The sequence below is a fragment of the Primulina eburnea genome, chromosome 2 (genome assembly GCF_022965805.1).
Source record: "Primulina eburnea isolate SZY01 chromosome 2, ASM2296580v1, whole genome shotgun sequence".
Lineage (NCBI taxonomy): Eukaryota > Viridiplantae > Streptophyta > Magnoliopsida > Lamiales > Gesneriaceae > Primulina > Primulina eburnea.
In genome coordinates this window covers 47,366,488-47,385,688 of record NC_133102.1, presented here as the reverse complement: position 1 = coordinate 47,385,688, position 19,201 = coordinate 47,366,488, and the positions used below count along the sequence as shown (strand labels likewise).

Here is a 19,201-nt window from a genome sequence, read left to right as displayed (position 1 = left end):
AGAATCGGAGTTTCTTCTATTACTGGTGATCGATACTATACTGATGTGGATAGAAACATAGCTTCTTCTATTACTGGTGATCGATACTATATCGACGTGGATAGAACTTGAGTCTTTTCTATTACTGTTGGTCGATATGGAATGCCAATGTCTGGAAATCGGGATCCCTAGGCTAGGATTGAGTCTAGTCTAAAATGTAGAGTCACGAGTTTGAGTGACAGTTATATCGATTGATATTGATGGATGTTGAATGATGTTCCTGATATTGGTACATGCTTAGAATAGAATTTATTCTTGATATTGAATTATGTTCCTGATCAGGGTACATGTATAGAATATGATTTATTCTTGTAATGGATTTATATCATGATTTTGATATATGATAGGATTTTCTGTTATATGCTTTTATATTGTTTATATGATGGCATGTATACATGATTTATACTGGGATATTTATATCTCACCGGAGTTATCCGGCTGTTGTCTTGTTTGTATTGTGCATGCCAACAGGTGGGCTAGGATCATGGTCAAGAAGAGTACGAGGCTGGACTAGATAGCGTGGAGATCCGGGCTTTGAAGCAACTTAGGATTCAGCACTGACTTGTAGTTGAACCTAGTCGGATTATTGTAGATTATACAATAATTGTATGTTATGTTTAATATGTAATTTGAATTTAATTACATTACGTTTCCGCTGTATAATTTAAGAAAAAAATTTAGACCCTGTTCATTATACTTGATTAATTAGTCCCAATGACGATTAATGATTGTATTAGCGTCCGGGTCCCCACAATACTTCTGGAGGGAGTCACAGTTTGGGATGAGGTTTATGTTTTGTTCTTAGTATATATATATATATGCCGGGGCATATCCCGAGAATATAATTGTTTGTATATGAGTGGTTTTGATTATGTGTGGGCATGTTTATGATATGAGATTAAATACTATTTTTAGTATTTAAATAAAATGATTTGAGCTCATTGTAAAGAAAATTTAAACTCGTTTTCCGCTGTAATTAATTAACCCTAATAAAATTGTATTGGAATAACGATTATGAGCTAAGGACTCCGCATATTACTTACACGTGAACAAGTAAAATGTAAATTTAAGATTTGATATTTTATTTTATTTTAAACAATAAAACGGATCGAAATTCATAAATATTCAAAAACATCCTAAATGAAAATGAGAATTCATCCACAACCGTAACCGTAAAGTTCGGTGTTAGCAGCAAGTGACGTAACTATGAAAATGTCCTACAATTCTCACACCGTTCATCTTCCTCGTCAGAATCTCTCAAGATTCCTCCAAACCCAAGATCACAATGTTATTATTCTAGGAAAATATTAAGAAACAGACAAAGAAAAGCTTTAAAAGGAAGTATAAATTTTAAATAAATAAAACAAATTAGTTGGATTTTTAAAGTCAAAAAATTAGATCTGTTGATTTCATTTCATTTTATTTTTTAATGACGATGAAATATGTAGTCGTTATCTTTGATATATACTAGATAACTCGAGCTAATGCAATAAAAATGCAAAACCATGCAAACTCATATTTTTTGTTCATTATATATATATACACACACATATACACACTAGCGGACCAAACATATGCTTTTTATGTGCATATATCATGAACATAATTTAAAATTAAAAGTTACGTTTTTACATTTGAATTTAATTATAATTTGTTCATGTTAAGATAATGAGAGAGAATTTTAATGAGTTATTTATTTTTTTTTACAAAAACTTGTGTAAGACGGTCTCACTGATCGTATTTGTGAGACGGATATCTTATTTGGGTTATCCATGAAAAAGTATTATTTTTATATTAAGAGTATTACTTTTTATTGTAAATATGAGTAGGATTCTCGTCTCACAGATTAAGATACATGAGACGGTCTCATATGAGACCCATTCTTACTTTTTTATGCCTTGATTATTAAGTATTTTAGAATAATGATAAAAATGAATTTAAACATTTATTAAAATGATCGAATATAGTTTCTACTTTATATATATAAACAAGAAAAGTAAGCTATAAAAAGCAATTTTACAATTCCATCCTGTATGTTTGAATTCAAGTCATTCCCTGAATTGAAAAGTGAAAACATAGTTAATGAAACAATCATTTTCGGTGAGTTAACTTTATTTATCCTTACATTACTTAACGACAAATGTTGTATTTAATTTTTTTTAGTAATATGTAATAATATTTTTTTCGCCTGATAAATATATTAGTCATCTTCAAATTATTTTTTGTTTGCATAGCCAAGTTTTTCATACGATCCAATTTTAAATTATATACATGAGATACAGTCTGTGCATGAAATAATAATTATAATATACTCCCTATGTCCTATTCATTTAGGCTTATATGTGTTTTTATATAAATTAAAAGAGAGTTTTTGGAAATATAAATTCTATAAAGAAGTTTACCAATTTTTTCTTATATAATGAGTAAAATAAAATAAATAGTGAAATAGGGATAGATTGTTAAAAAGACCAGGGAAAATAATACTAATCATAAAAACTATACTTTATAATTAAAATGACAAAAATTTGTGTGAGACAGTCTCACATGTCGTATTTTGTAAGACATATATCTTATTTGAGTCATCAATGAAAACGAATAACTTTTTATGTTAAGAGTATTATTTTTTTGTGTGAATATATGTAGAATTGACTCGTTCACATATAATGATGGATGAGATTGTTCATTAAAATATATACTCAATTAAAATATATGAAAGAATAATATTCAAACTAAATGAATGAAATATATCCCTTTTTGTGAATATTTAACAGGCCATTCGCAAACTTAGGCGCCCGTCAGACCCAAAAACTGCTCTCTGTCCCTATTTTCTTGATTGCGTCACACTCACAAAATGCCTTCCATTTTCTTGTTTTTGCAATTTTTAGAGAAAAAAATTAATGCCATTTATTTATTAAATTACTCTAGTCAATTTACGGTACACGATTCATTAATATCATCTGCGAACCTGAAAATTCGTGTTGGATTGATTGTTCCTGAAACCCTGGACGAAACAGAGGTTGATCTTTCGATGTCCGATTGCTTATGGTAATTGGCTGCATTATTTGAATTTTGGGCAATGTGGGCTTGTTCATGCTGAAAAGATTGGATCTTGGACCTGGGTTACGTTTGCCTTTATGTTTTGTTAAAGTTTCCTGAATTGTCATCGGAATGATTAAGTTTCATGTACGTCCGTATAATCTGAACTTTATTGGTGGTACATTGACTACTATCCTTGTGTTAAGCCAATAATTCGTTGAGATTGAGACGGGGGTTTCAAGAATAATTGATTACAGACATTGAATTTCAAGAATGAGTTGATTTTATATTGCCTAACAAAGTTTCATCTCGATGTTTTAGAATTAATATCGGGGTGCATTCTATATGAGAAAATAGGGTTGTTGGAGGTGGGGTTTTTTATTGGATCATGGATCTTTGATTTGTTTTGAAGTTTTTTGAATGTGGATGATGCTGTTCAAATCAGCTAAATGTTGCGGGTACTCAAGAAAAGCAAAATAGGTTTTTATTTTTGGAACCTCAAGTTTCCTGTTAAGAAAAGCAGGGGGCTTAAATATTTGTATAGAATGGGTTGCATTTGCTCTAAAGGCAGTACAGACGATGATGATAACAAGGCTAAGAATGAGAGGGAGTTGAAAATAACTTCAAAAAGATTAGTATCATCATCAAGGAATGAGGAGGTTGTGGTGGAGATTGACAATGGAGGCAATGATGCAACAGCAAGGCTGATATCAGGAGAGCATGATGTGAGAAGTGCCGGCTCCACCCCATCTGCTTGGGACGAGGGGAGTAAGAAGCCTATGGTTTTTGAGAAACCTGAAATGGCCAAAATACAAAGACGGCCAACTATGGAGGTGGGAACGCAAGGGGGGCAGCCTCAAATGTGCAGGGTATTAAGTGTAAAAAATGGAATAGATGGGACGCAAGTAGTTGCTGGATGGCCGCTGTGGCTGACTGCTGTGGCTGGGGAAGCTATCAAAGGATGGATTCCTCGAAAAGCAGACTCATTCGAGAAGTTGGATAAGGTATATTAAGTTTATCCTGCCTTATTCTGAAGGCAGCTTATATTTCTGAATCTTTTTTTAGTTATATTTTCACGGTGACTCATAACTGTTATTTATCCTGACTTTTCTTGCCATTCGATTGCTTAAATTAATCTGCCTTTATATGTCACTCTACGTATATCTTAATGTGTATACTCTTCCGGCATCCGTATCAATATACCTGCCTTTTTATTTGCAATTCGGTGACATGGATATCCCTATTATACTAATTTTCTTTGGATAAAATTTATTCTGTGTTGATGAATATCAAACTTCATTATCTTGTGTCACGAAATGTTATACCTTTCAGGTTTTTTTGTGATGTTGATATTTTCAAACACAAAATTCTGAGGTTTCTAATTTTCATGTGGGGTAGGTGCTCTGGGTGGTGAATTACTTTTACAGGAACCATTACTTACTGCTTTTGAAGCTATGCATATCATATGTAATTGACTTAATTTCTCACTTTTAAACAATGATGTACTTTGGTTTGCAGTTTCCTGTTTCCTCCCCAATGTGCTTCATTTCATTACATTTTTATTATGTACTCCCAACCTTTCAGATTGGTCAAGGAACTTATAGCAGTGTGTACAGAGCTCGCGACCTTGAAACCGAGAAAATTGTCGCACTAAAAAAAGTGCGATTTGTCAACATGGATCCAGATAGTGTACGTTTCATGGCTAGGGAAATCCTTATTCTTCGTAGGCTTGACCATCCAAATATCATGAAGCTTGAAGGTCTAATCACTTCCAGGGTTTCAGGAAATTTATACCTTGTATTTGAATACATGGAGCATGATCTTACCGGACTATTGGCTTCACCGACTGTTAAATTTACAGAATCACAGGTTCGTGTTTCTATTCAAAATCTTTTCTCTCTGTTCAGACCCTGTCCTCGTGAATTTTCAATTGGCAGACAGCTTAAATGATGTTTCTGGTTGCTAGTTATGTCTATGCATATATCATGGGAGGCAATGTTTGGTGCTTACACATATGGTTCATATCTTTCTAGTAGAAGATTCTGTGTACATGTTTTGGTTAATGATTTTTACCCAAGTATCTGCAAATAACTGGTAAAATCCTGTGGTTACATGTAAGATATTATGATGAGGCATAACATGTGTGATGTTGCTACTCTGACAGACAATGGAGCTTGCTCATGATAAGACTTTTGCATGTCAGTCTAGATAACCGATTTTTAAAGCTACACGTGGAGCTCTGGAATGGGAGCAGTAGAGCTGTCAATTTAGTAATGATTTGGGTTTAGAGTGCCGCTGTATTTGAGGAGATCAAAAAAGTAGTTTTTGAGTGTGATGGGTGCAAGGCTCCGGGACCGGATGAATTTACAATTGCGTTTTTCAAGAGTGTTGGGATATTTTTATAGGAGATTTAGTGAAGATTTTTGAGGAATTCTTTGAGGGAGGAGTTATAAATGGCATTACTAACGAGACTTGCATTTGTTTGATTCGAAAAAACAAGATTCATTGAAGTTTAAGGACTTTAGGCACATTAGTTTGGTCACGGGTCTGTGTAAGATTATTGCCAAAGTCTCATCTTCTTGTTTGAAAAAAGTACTGTCATATACAATTGTAGAAAATCGAAGAGCATTTATTGATGGGCGACAGATTCTCGACTGTTGTCTTATAGCCAATGAAATTGTGGAGGAGTGGAGGTAGAAAAAGAAGGGCTGGCTATTTAATGTTGATTTTGAGAAAGCCTATGATAATGTGGATTTGTGTTTTTTGGAGTTCGTGCTAAGGAAGAAGGGCTTCGATGATAGATCGAGGAGGTGGATTATGAGATGCGTTTCGACCGTCTCATTTTTTATTTTGATTAACGGTAGGCCACGTGGTAAATTTTAAGAGCGGAAAGGTAAGACAAATGATCCGTTATCCCCTTTCCTATTTAATCTGGTGATTGATGTATTAAAAGATCGATCGACAAGGCTAAAGTGATGAATCTTATTCTAGGCCTGCACGTGGGTAAAAATTTCTCATATTTAGTTTGCGGATGCGGATGACACGCTGCTTTTTGCTAATAATGATAGTCAAGTGCGCGTTTTGGTGGATATTCTAAGGGATTTTTGTGGTATGTTTGGGCTAAAGATTAAATTATTAATCTAGAGAAGAGTGCTTCGTTGAGCATTAACTATGAAGAGGAAGAAGTGGATTTTTTGGCTGATGAGATTGTATGTGGACGAGTGATTTGGCCAATCAATTATTTAGGTGTACCACTTGGAGGGAAACCGTTAATAGTAATGTATATTTAGAAGTCTTTGGAAGTATATATCAAGAACTTACCCGGCTTTTCACTAACTTGACTGCGGTTTTTGTTTGTCTGCAGCAGACTTCTTACCCTCTTTTGTAATTATTAACTTTCTATATTAATATATCATCGTTTCTTATAAAAACAAAGTGCTGCTGTATTTTGTTTTACCGAAAGAATTTTGTTTAGAAAATGGTGTTGCTGACAGTTTATATGGCCACTTTTATTTTGTGCATTGACAAATAAGTATTCCTATATTTCTTTTAACTTGCAACCCTCAAACTCCCAATTTTGAATTTAAGAAACGTCATCTTTCAGTATAGCAATAACATGTTGTGCCTGTTTTGTGACTAATGTGAGAATAATTAAGATTCGAGGATAGTCATATGTACATAGAATAGGCTGCTGGATATTGGAATGTTTCTTGTAGAATCTTGTAGCTGAGAATATGTAATATGGTTCGTAAACTGATAGCATATAATATATAGTAGGAACTCATGTAAGTATAAAATGCCAAATTTAATGGTCAACCATGACTCATATGTAAATAAATGGGCATGAGAAAACATGAGTTGTCTTCATTTTGTTGACTTCATGTCTTTCTCATCTAAGTTTGTGAATTCCACAAAGATATTGAACATCAATTCATGTTTAAGTGTATAATCCCCTTTGAGGAAACAATTAGGCGTACACAATATATTTAAAACGATGAAGAGTGCGCAATTATTCTGCTTTACAGACTTGGTTTGCTGCCTCCAGTGTAAAATGACATTGAGTTGGGATATTTTATCCTGTTTCGTATCATATCCTACTTAAAAATAGTGGAATATAAATTAAAAGCTTCTCTTCTAATTGTTTTATTACACCCCTTCTTGTTATCTGACTTCCTAGCTGAACTCTTTCAGAACATGATGAGTTTTGTACCTCTTGATTTGAGGTAATTTAGGAATCTGTAGATCTTTTTTTTATTTAACTAAAGTAAAGTCGTGTATGCCATCAGCACTTCACCTTAATTTTCAAAAAGTATATAATTTAAAGTCGAGGCTGAAATCTTCTTTAAAACTGAACATGTGATTGTCATTTCCATAATGGCTAAATTTTTACGTCAGCTGTGAAATCAATTGCTGAAAATTGGTTATTGAGGTTTTTTTGTATGGTAACACAATTAACCTGTACATACTTTGCATTGGGAACAATCTAATATTTATCATCTGCACCACATGGACATTTTTATAAGAGCTTCATGTAATGGGCATGCAGATCAAATGCTACATGCAGCAGCTGCTTCGTGGACTTGAACACTGTCATAGCCGTGGAGTCTTGCACCGTGATATCAAAGGTTCAAATCTTTTGATTGACAACAACGGGGTTCTAAAGATTGGTGATTTTGGACTGGCAACTTTTTTCCGAGCAAATCAAAAGCAGCCTTTAACTAGTCGAGTTGTTACCCTGTGGTATCGACCTCCTGAGCTTTTGCTTGGTGCTACAAATTATGGAGTTTCTGTAGATTTATGGAGTTCTGGCTGTATTCTTGCCGAATTGTTTTCAGGAAAACCAATTATGACGGGTAGGACAGAGGTACATGCTCACCTAACTGGATTTGATATTTGAAGCATTTCATTCTAGCCCAGTTGTGAATGTTGTCAATTTTGTTTCAGGATTATAATTTTCTGCTTTTGATTAATGACGGCAGGATAATTGCACCTTGATTTTCTTTACATGTGACAACATATTGTATCTTGTTGTTTTCCGTACATATCAGGATTTATCTTGATCTTCTGATCGATGTTAGTACCTCTAAAAGTACATTTTATATGAAGTTTTCCCTCAGTTTTCTAGGTTTACATCTTATAAACAGTTGTCCAATTTTTTCGGATATGCTCTGTAATTCTCTTATGACCCTATAATTGGCTTCTTGTTGAGAACCGACATTGTATGCAGGTTGAACAACTGCACAAAATATTTAAACTTTGTGGTTCACCCTCAGAAGAATACTGGAAAACATCGAAATTACCACACGCAACAATATTCAAACCTCAACATCCTTATAAACGATGTGTGGCTGAGACATTCAAGGACTTTCCTCCTTCTGCTTTAGCACTTGTGGAATCTCTCCTTGCTTTTGAAGCAGAGTGTCGAGGATCTACAACTTCAGCTCTTCAAAGTGAGGTAAATCTTCTTCTCTCCTGCAAATTTCATCTGGGTAGGTCCATACTTTCTTTTGCTCCCCTCAGAATTACACTCCTTCATATGATAGCTTAGTTCCTTATTATGTCCATAAATTGTAAGTGAAACGCACCTCTGAGCTGAATGAGTCCTTGAAACATTTTATTATCGAATTGCCTTTTTTTGCGTGTGATATATGACATTGCTAAATGTAGCTTTGGCTGGAGGGCATACTGATGTTGTGCAAGGGACTTATGTGATGTCCTTGCAAACACAATAATAGCCGTAACATTGATCGGAGCAACTAGAAGAAGACTATATATAAATATGTTCCAGCTTATCCTCTACCCATGATTACTACCGTAATTTATTTTCTCTAAACATGATATTTTATCGTATGAGGTTCTCGTTATATTGAATTTATTCCTATTTTGTGCTTTTTGGTAGTGTTTTGATGTCATGGAATTCCGTTGACATGTAGCTTTGTTTGATCATATTTATGCCTTATTCCAAGAGATCTCTTTTTCTTTTTTATTCAAATTTTTTCTTTTTTCTTTTCTTTTCTTTTTGGTCTTGCTTGTTTCAAAATTATGCACTACTTCCCAGTTCCTTCTATTTCCGTTATTTGTTTTTCCTTGAAAATCACAATCTCACCGATTTTACTTTTGTAATTTGTGTACTTATGTGATCGTGTCTTTCCAGTTTTTCAGGACGAAGCCTCTACCTTGTGACCCATCATCCTTGCCCAAATACCCACCTTGCAAAGAATTTGATGCCAAAATGCAAGATGAAGCGAGAAGGTATACATTCCTTCTGTTGTACTCTTGTGGAGTTTTGTATTGTAACTTCTGCCTTTTTGTTGGAATTGATTAATTGTTGGCAACAATTTTCTGAAAGATGCCATGTACTTCTTGTGTGATGAGAGCTGAGGGGGAAAATATCGCCATTATATTAAATGTATACTTGAAATTTTTATTCTCTATTCTTTGTCTAAGGCTGTCTTCTATTCTCGTTGCATTTTTATTCAACTCTATTCCAGACAAAAGGCTGCCGGCGGAAAGGGAGGCGAACTCGAATCTTCTCGAAAGACCTCTAAAGAATCCAAAGCAATTCTGTCTAGTGACGCTAATGCTGAAATGCGAGCATCTATCCAGGTAATTCTCTTCTGACGCTTGCTTGGATAATTTGCAAGGCTGCATGCTATCTGCTGATAGTTCTTAAATCAGTATGTTCCCTTCCAAATAACGCTATTGAGAGCGTATTCTTGTTTGGTAATGTAAGTTTTTGGTGTTCAGGCACAGAAAGGGCAGTCGAACCCCAAGAGCACCAGTGACAAGTTCTATCCTGAAGGTAGTGTTTCTGGCTTCCGAATTGAACCTTCCAGAGGATCATCGAATCGTGGTCATGCCATGCAAAGGGGAACATCAGGAAATTTGTTGGATTCTTATAAACCCGAGGATACAGCAGCGCGGTTGTCTAGATTCTCAAATTCGGTGGCACCTCGTGGCAATTCACAACTTGATATTAGCAGAGACTCCAGCGCTCGTTCCCATTGGCCAGAACATCGCTTGAATACTAGATATGAACGGATAAATGATGCTGAGTCCTCACACCATTTACTCGAAAGACCGGAATTTTCCAACAAGAACAATGGAGCAATGCCTCAGAAGGAGACTTCAACGGTAAATGTTACTTGAAGATATACTCTTTTTCACCTGTTCCCCGTCAAACCGAAAGAAAGAAAAGAGAAATTATGTTGTAATTTTTTATAAAAAAAACTGTTAGTCCACTTTCCATGAGTTTGAGCCAGAACAAGTGGTTCTGGACATGATATCTGATCCAGGAGTTCTCTGTTCATGATATCTGATCCATCCAGGAGTTCGCTATTCACATATTCAAGACTCCTAGTATTAGAGCCACCTGTACGTCTTGGATACTAATTTTGAGCGTGTATTCTCGGTCTGTAGCTTGTACGTGATGGAATGTGATAACTGATAAACCATAAAAACTATGGTTGGAGACATCATAGAGCTTGAACCTTTAGAATAAGTTATTTCTGACAGTCGTATTATTTTTGTTTTTTTCCAGAGTTACGCTCTAAAGAAGACACGGATGCACTATTCAGGACCATTGTTGCTTCCAGGTGGAAGTGTGGAGGAAATGCTCAAAGAGCATGAAAAACAGATTCAACATGCTGTAAGGAAAGCTCGTATGGACAAGGACAAGACCAAGAAAGGCTACCATGAGCAAACAGATTCACTCCTAGAATACGTTAACAACGGCCATTGATTGTCGATAGATGCATACGCTCCATCAACACATACATTCCTCTTAGAGCAATTAATCTATCTGAATGATGTGACTTCTGTCACCGGTCTGTGTGAAATGCCGTCGCAGACGCTAAGAACAGTTGGGGATCTAGAATAACTGAGCAGTCGAGAGCATATGTTTCTGTAGCAAATCTACAAGAAATAGGATGAGCAATTATTCACGGAGGTGCCTTTTTCTGAAGGATTTGGAATTGCCAACATATACATGTGAAGTTTTGATATATATATATATATATATATATATCGTTATGAATGCAGAGCTAAATTTACCGAGATGAGACTTTAGAGGACAGGTTACGTTGGCAGAAATATCTAAGTATTTTCTACCTTTTTTTTTGTCAATCTTTGGTGTTGATCCAATTGTATCTTAATTATTAAAATTGAGTTTAATAGTGCACCAGCTGGGTACGAATAACACTACAAAATTAACCAAACACTATTCCATGTTTTGACATTCCATTATGACTACAAGTTGTGTGTGGTAAACTATAATTACGAGATATGTGTATTGCGAATGAAAAAAAAAAAGATTAAAAAAATCCAATTTGATTTCAATGTCGAACGACCAAAGGCAAAATTGAATATTCAATTCTTAAATAGTGATTCAAATATCGATTATGACTTCATAATACAGAAGTTAAATTTTGGGGCAACTCTCACGTTCAACGAAAGATGCAACACATAATAAAGTTTCCTCCAAACTTTGGATCCACCAGAAAACACTTGCTTCCTTCAAAATTCTTTGTAGTTCTCTGGTCTTTGTCAGCACAAAACAATATCGCTTCATCTCTAAGCCATGCTCAAGCTTCAAAGCCATCCCCTTGACACCATTTCTCCTCCAACTCTACACATTTCTTTCTTTAACCCAAAGCTTGAAATAACCATAACTCTGCATTCAAACCCCAAATTCAGAACGTCAAAAGTTCGCCTTTTTCATCTCAAAAAATAAAATGAGGCCTAAAACCCACAACCCTTTTAGTCTAAAATATCTCGTAATTTGTGTCATTCTTGCTGCTTTCCTTCTCTTTATTCTGAGATCAAATTATTCATCATCTCCCAACCAAACTCCGTCACCCAAAATTCGTAAGTCCACTTTCTTCCCCAAAAAATCTTCCAGAACCAACTCAATAACCTCGAATTGCTCACTTGCTTGCACCAAAATTCCAACATCCTTAGCCCAAGTCCTAATCCATTACTCAACCTCAACCATCACTCCTCAACAAACATTCAAAGAAATATCCATTACATCAAGAATCCTAGACAAGAAGTCCCCTTGCAACTTCCTCGTATTCGGGCTAGGCCATGACAGCCTCATGTGGCACTCACTCAACTACGGCGGACGTACCATCTTCATCGAAGAAGATGAGTCGTGGATAGAACAAATCAGAAGAAGATTTCCCGTGTTAGAATCTTATCATGTTACATACGATAGTAAAGTAAATCAAGCAAATGATTTAATGCAAGTGGGAAAAGGGCCTGAATGTGTTGCAGTTCTAGATCCTAAGTACTCAATGTGTCAACTAGCTTTAAAGGGGCTGCCTTCTGAAGTTTATGATATAGAATGGGACTTGATCATGGTGGATGCACCAACAGGATATTACGAGGAAGCTCCAGGGAGAATGAAAGCCATATACACCGCCGGAATGATGGCCCGAAACCGCCTGGACGGTCTGGAGACTCATGTTCTTGTGCATGATGTGAATAGGGAGGTGGAGGATAAGTTCTCTAAAGCTTTTCTGTGTGAGGGTTATATGAAGAAACAAGAAGGGAGATTGAGACATTTTGTTATCCCAAGTCACAGGGATGATTTGAACAAACCATTTTGCCCTTAAGTAGCAATCATACACTACTTTTGAAACTTCATACAAGATCTCCCTCAAAATTCAAATTTCATTCCTGAAATTTCTACGTGCATGAACTGAGCCTAGTGGTACCTTTTTTTTTCTTGGATTATGTGGTTCATATATAGTTTTGTGTCTGATTGTATTTGTTACGAGTATGTACATTTGAAAGCATTTATTTCCCTTATATTTTGTTAGTGCGGTTTCGAGAATTGTGGAGTTCAGGCTCAATACTTTGATTCACGGGCAATTGAATAATTTGACAATAATATAGCATATTTCACGGATTAAAAAAATATGATGTATGTTTATTTGGGAAAAATAAAAATCCCATATGATATCTGAAATAAGCTAAAAAATCCTTATGTACTCCAACTATATGCATTTGTGTTCATTAATGGTCGTCGGTTGGTTTACTTATCAGCAACCAAAGAAATTAAAGAACATTGGATTCCGACAATATATTGAACCAATTTTCGATTTATTATGCCTAATAACTAACGGATTGTTTGTCACATGGTACGAGAGATCAATTTACATATATTTGTGATATAAGTAACAAAATTATGACAAGTTTAAATAATTTATTTAGCATCATATATTATACAATGATTGATGACAAAAACTTGTGTGAGACGGTCTTATGGGTCATATTTTGTAAGACATATATCTTATTTGGGTCATCAATAAAAAAATATTACTTTTTATGCTAAGAATATTATTTTTTATTGTGAATATCGATAGTGTTGACTCGTATCACAAATAAAGATTCGTGAAACCGTATCACAAAAGACTTACTCGTGTTTGATACTCTAAAGTAAAACATATATCAAAGAGAAATTGAAATTCGATACTAACAATGAATTTATAAAAATAGTTCACGAGCATTAATATTTCCAATTTGGGTACGAAATAACATCAGATACTGCTTAAAATTTTTTAAAAGTTAAAATTATAATTTTATTAACGTTGTTTGCAATTATTTCCAAAGAACAGCAATAATTGTTTTAAAATTAAATTCAAATATTAAAATATACCAATTTAATTTAGAAACAAACAACCAAGCAGATCATTAAATATTACTTGCCCCTCAAAACTTCTAACCTGGAAACATTTTTCCTCCGAAGCCAAAGGATAGAGAGAGATGAGCAACGAATAGTAAGAAAGATTTGAGTCTGATTTCATCATAATTTTCCTGAATCCAATTTTGTTGATATTACGTATTTTTTTTTCTTGTTGAAAATATTTTGTAGCGATTATTTGTTCAAGCTTCTTTTAATCGGTGACTCCTCGGTCGGCAAGTCTTGTCTTCTTCTCAGATTCGCTGTACGTTTCATTACCTCCCCAATTTTGATTTAGTTTCTGTTTATTTCAAGTAATTTTGGTGGATAGAGGGGTTCTGCATGCCTAATTGAGTGCATTCTGTTATGGATCAAGATTTTGAGGAATAAGAAATGTAATCTATTTATAATGGCATTGGTTGTTGTGAAAAGTTATTTTATGGAATTGAAATTAGCAATTAGACCATCGGATTATGGGTGTTATTTGTGGGTTTAGATAGAATAATTACTGTTATTGCCAAATAAATATCGCTGGATCAATGTGTTCAGGATGATTCGTACGTGGACAGCTACATTAGCACCATTGGAGTTGATTTTGTAAGTTATAGTTCCAAACCTTTCCGAGTAGTCAGTGTAGCTTCTTTTCGTACAAGGGAGTTAACTTTATCATGTTGTGGGCTATAAATGCAGAAAATCAGGACAATCGAGTTGGATGGAAAGACAATCAAACTGCAAATTGTGAGTTAATTTTACTTGAGACCACTTTAAATCATATGTAGATAATAGCACGCGATCTTTTTTATCCTTTTGAGTTTGTGTTTGTGAAATTGCAGTTTGTGGATTCGAGTTGTTTCATACATATAGTGTTCAGAGTGTTATGCTTTGAGTTGTTTCTTATTTTTTATTATCACTTTCTTCAATTGAAAAGTTTTAGCTGTTAGCACAGTATTTACGTAGCTTCTTCTATGCAATCCATAGAAGTGGAAACTCTTGTAATTGTGAGTTATGCCTGATGATTTAAATGAGCTACTCCTGATGTATTAAAATTCTCTCACAACCTTTTTTTGAGAGGTGAATATTTCATTAAATGATCACCAAGAGGGGTTGCTTCTCTTTAAAAGAAATGCAGCTTAAACACGTATTTTTAGTTGCGGATAATCTAAGAAGCAAGATGATTTTGCGGAAACCTAAAAAGAGAATCAGATTTTCTTCAATAGAAGAGTTCCAAGCTTTGCTCTCATATATCCGATAGTTCAGCGATTGTACTTTTTCAACAGTGTGATCTGTTCTATGTGGTGCTATACTTAATGTAACAACTGTAATCATGAATGAAAAAAAGTAGTATACTTAATACCTGATGGTGTGTTTTTATAAATGTATTTCAAGTGGGATACTGCTGGCCAGGAGCGGTTTCGGACTATTACTAGCAGTTACTATCGAGGAGCTCATGGGATCATTGTAAGAAAGACGACTCATAGTTATTCTTGAATTTCGTGCTTAATCACAATATTTGGATTTTGTTTTGTAACTTTATTGTGAAGATATGTTGCATGCATGAATTGCAATGGTTGGAAGCATCACGGAGACACGGACATGATATTTCAAGTATTTTTACTCTTCTGAAAAAATAAAAGCTATTATGCATGTACTTTGTGGTCTACGGAACAGCTATTGTACAACTTGTTTGATGATTTCTCATTTGTCTTGAGTGCTCTTTAAGCTTCTGATTCTTAACTGAATCTCATACGATTGATTCTTTTTCTCCTCTCTTCCTTTTCTCCTTGTTTGAACTCTGTTCTTGACCTTGGTTGAATTTTTTTATGTAGTCATTGCTTTCCCTGCGACGATTACTTTTTTTTAACTATATTCCACTGTGCAATACATGTAATTTACTGGCTAGGCACCAAATGTTGCAGTAAATCTAAGTAATACTGTTCATTTTCTTCAGTTGGTTTTGTAGGACATTTGTTCTTCCTCTTATTTGGGGGTGTATTATGACCATATTATTGTGCAAATGTTGCTACCTGGACCCAATACATTTTCTACCTTGTTTCTGATTTAGATTATTTATGTTTGATTAGATTAACTATTATCTGCCATCTGTTTTTTTTGGTATTGATGGTCAACTGTGGTTTTCAACAACGGAATACATTTATTTTAGATTTTAAAAGTGCGTGTGTATCTAGTTTACCTTCTTTTAATGCAATCATCTTTAAATTATTGTTTATCTTGGTCTTCTGCATGCTGCATATCCATATACATGCTGTTTCTGATTTTTTCCCTAGCCAAGTTTCTGTATCCTCTTGTATCTCAGCGCTGTGGGAAACTGTCAGGATCCTTACTAAAGGACTCTTTATTTCATTTAATTGTTCTGTGAGATAATGATGTATTGATTGTCCTAATTTCTTCAAAAGATTAATTGTACTTACTATAATCATAATAGATTGTGTATGATGTGACTGAGATGGAGAGCTTCAACAATGTTAAGCAGTGGCTTAATGAGATTGATAGATATGCAAATGATAGTGTTTGCAAGCTTTTGGTTGGCAACAAATGCGATTTAGTCGAGAGCAAAGTTGTGGACACTGCAACAGCAAAGGTAAATTCTTTATTCCTATATGTTGAGGGCATAAGTGGCTTCGATTTCCTCTGGTTCTGAGATTGTAAACAAACAATAATAATAAAAAAGTAATGGGCATTGAAATTTCTAATATGTGTGGTGGGTGGGGCATCCTAATTTCTTCAAGTTTGCTGGAATTTTTCTAAAATGTCACAATCTTTGTATTGGACTGTATTTGTTCTTTTCAGTGTGTATCAGATTATTAATAATAAATAAAGAGAGAGATACTTCAAATGAGATAACCATCACATCGAGTAGGAATGACAACACATGAAATGTACTCGAAACTTCCAGATAGCTTAATCTACATCTTGTTTTAATTAGAATTGTGTAGTTCTGTTCAATGTTCTCAAAATCTTGGGAATATTCTCACCGCTCTTTGTTTTAGTGTTTCACTTTTCCTTTATATTTGGGCTAAGATATGAGACACTTCTTGTGAACGATATGTCAAAACAGGTGGACTTTTGTTTTCACCTTTACCCTCTCCTACTTTTATCTGTACTTGATGTTCGCACATTTTCTTTCAAATGCTGTTTAGTATAAAGATCTTTCACTGCGTTTCTCTATTTGTGTCCTCGTACTCTGGACCAAACTTTGCAGGCATTGGCGGATGAGCTTGGGATTCCTTTCCTTGAGACGAGTGCAAAAGATGCTATTAATGTGGAGCAAGCTTTCTTGACTATGGCCGGTGAAATCAAGAAAAAGTAATCAGTGAACTCATCTATGCATTTATAATATTGTTGGTCTTCATTACAAGTTTTATAATTACATACTAAACTGCTCATAGCCTCGTACCAATAAGACGTGAAATTTGAGGGGGATCCTTGAGCTGTGAACTACTTTAAATCCTACTAGTTTCAACCTGAGTTTATTTGATGATGACATGTACCCTACAATTTCTTATCGCTTCCTTATAAATTTTTGAGACTGGTGAATTTATGCAGAATGGGAAACCAGCCAACCGCAGACAAGAAATCAACTGGCAGAGTTCAGATAAAGGGTCAACCAATTGAGCAGAATAGTAATTGTTGTACTTAAGTGTTTCCTATGTGTAATTTGATGTTTAGAAGTTTGTAAAAAGAAAAGAATGGTGTAATGACTACAAATGTCCTTTCAACTCCTGGTCAAATGTAAACTGCTGAACTTTGCTGTTGCATAATCCTTATTTTTTAACTTTTTTATTTATGGTTGCTGATATTTCTTGAATTTTTAAAATGTATAATAGTGGTTAGATAATTTGGTATGTGAAAATATTACAATTAAAAACATTCTCATCTGATATAGTTAAAATCTTAATTATTTACGTTAATTTTTTTCATATGTTGTAGTTTTTGGAGTTTGTTATTTACTAACTTAAAATAAAGCTGTCAAACTTTTGTTATTCAAAAGTCTTGTGTGATGCAACACCTAATAATTGTGGTGGATTGCTTTTGACTAATTTTCTATAACATAACATTTGGATGTAAAAATAATTTTTGGTTAACAAAAATTTAATTTTCAACTATACCATTTATTTACAAAGAATTCACGTTTAACTTAAATAATTGATAATGTATCTCTACTGCATTTTGGATTAATTATTTAAATATTATATTATTAATTTTTAGAGATCCAGAATAACAAATTTTTTAAATTAAATAATCATATTTTTTGTGACATAAAAAATATTTTAAATTTTATTATAATATTTTGAATTCAAAATAAAAATTTATTTAGCATCAAATTTTTTAATATATATATATATATATACACACACGCATGCGGAGAGTGTTAGCCTTCTCTTTAAATTATCAATTAATAAAAAAACACATATGTACAAATTCAAGAACTAAAAATTCACAATAAAAATAATATAATTTTTTTAAAAACGAGGTAACTTACAATAGAAGCCTCTGAAATTGAGCTTGAGCTGAAAGGTAATTCGTCGTTCTTGAAGAAAAACTATAGAATTGCGTTTAGCTACTCCTGCACGGAGAATTTTTCTTCGTAGTTGCATTGCTTTTGTCGCGTCTCTTGTAAAAGAGCGAGTAAATTTTTTCAAAACATGGGATGCGAAAGGAATGACAACAACGCAGGTGTATTTGATTTTGAAATTTCATATTTAGGGACTCTCGAAATCCCAGGACACTTCGCTCCTTGACTTGGTAGCAACTCAAAGTTAGCAGAATGGGAGTCTAAATTTAAGTCCGGTTTCAGAGTGCAAAGGTTTGAAGTTTTTAGAAATTTAAAGCTAAAATTGGAATTTTTTTTAAAAAAAATCTTATTTGGGCTTGAGAGGTGGTTTTCAGGCAGCTTAACTACTCATTAAGATGAGTTTACCGATGATTGTTTTGAACAAAAAAACTCTGAGCTAATTGGTGTGTGTTTGGATGACTGTGCAAAGGTGCCTGGAGCAGATTGCAATTGATCGGTGTGACTTTGATCAAATCATTCGCATGAGTCTGAAGAGCCCCCAGTGGAAGTATGTATAATCATGAATGGGGAACATCCAAGAACCCCGTCAGATTCCGGTCCGACTTTTCTATTGTGGACAAATAACAAATTTATTTAGATGGATTGAGCTTTTATTCATATGTTTCCATTGATATTTATAAACCATTTTGCAGACCAACTGCAGACAACCTAGTACCTATAATTGAAATTGATGGTCAGAGGTTTAGAGAAGATGCTTTCATTTGGAATCCTTCAGGTAATTTATTTATGTATATGCACCTACATTCATAAACTATTTCTTTGTTTATTCTTGATCCATCGTTGTCCCTAGGACTTACACTTGTTTTTGTCTGCTTCCTGATTTCTTGGCACAAACTGTACGTGTGATT

The 19,201-nt window shown here is 34.2% G+C and overlaps 3 protein-coding genes across 4 annotated transcripts; all 3 read left to right on the top strand.

Annotated features, from left to right (window-relative positions):
• Positions 1-2,822: 2,822 nt before the first annotated feature.
• Positions 2,823-11,130, top strand: LOC140823897 (probable serine/threonine-protein kinase At1g09600). 2 transcript variants are annotated; one of them, XM_073185469.1, is made up of 8 exons: positions 2,823-4,079; positions 4,660-4,944; positions 7,622-7,939; positions 8,303-8,530; positions 9,230-9,327; positions 9,567-9,681; positions 9,829-10,209; positions 10,616-11,130. In XM_073185469.1, the coding sequence occupies exons 1-8, from the start codon at positions 3,525-3,527 to the stop codon at positions 10,814-10,816; spliced, it is 2,181 nt and encodes a 726-aa protein (XP_073041570.1). In that variant the 5' UTR covers positions 2,823-3,524; the 3' UTR covers positions 10,817-11,130. The 2 variants fall into 2 exon arrangements, with proteins under 2 accessions (XP_073041570.1, XP_073041569.1); XM_073185468.1 differs by having other exon boundaries at positions 9,823-10,209.
• A 430-nt stretch (positions 11,131-11,560) lies between these two features.
• On the top strand, positions 11,561-12,967 carry LOC140823898 (glucuronoxylan 4-O-methyltransferase 1). Its single transcript, XM_073185470.1, has one exon. It carries the CDS (start codon positions 11,808-11,810, stop codon positions 12,687-12,689), a length of 882 nt encoding a protein of 293 aa, XP_073041571.1. The 5' UTR covers positions 11,561-11,807; the 3' UTR covers positions 12,690-12,967.
• A 782-nt stretch (positions 12,968-13,749) lies between these two features.
• LOC140823896 (ras-related protein RABD1-like) lies at positions 13,750-17,557 on the top strand. Its single transcript, XM_073185467.1, has 8 exons — positions 13,750-13,856; positions 13,952-14,024; positions 14,309-14,356; positions 14,450-14,497; positions 15,146-15,217; positions 16,203-16,358; positions 16,980-17,083; positions 17,324-17,557. Exons 1-8 carry the CDS (start codon positions 13,843-13,845, stop codon positions 17,415-17,417), a joined length of 609 nt encoding a protein of 202 aa, XP_073041568.1. The 5' UTR covers positions 13,750-13,842; the 3' UTR covers positions 17,418-17,557.
• Positions 17,558-19,201: the final 1,644 nt, after the last annotated feature.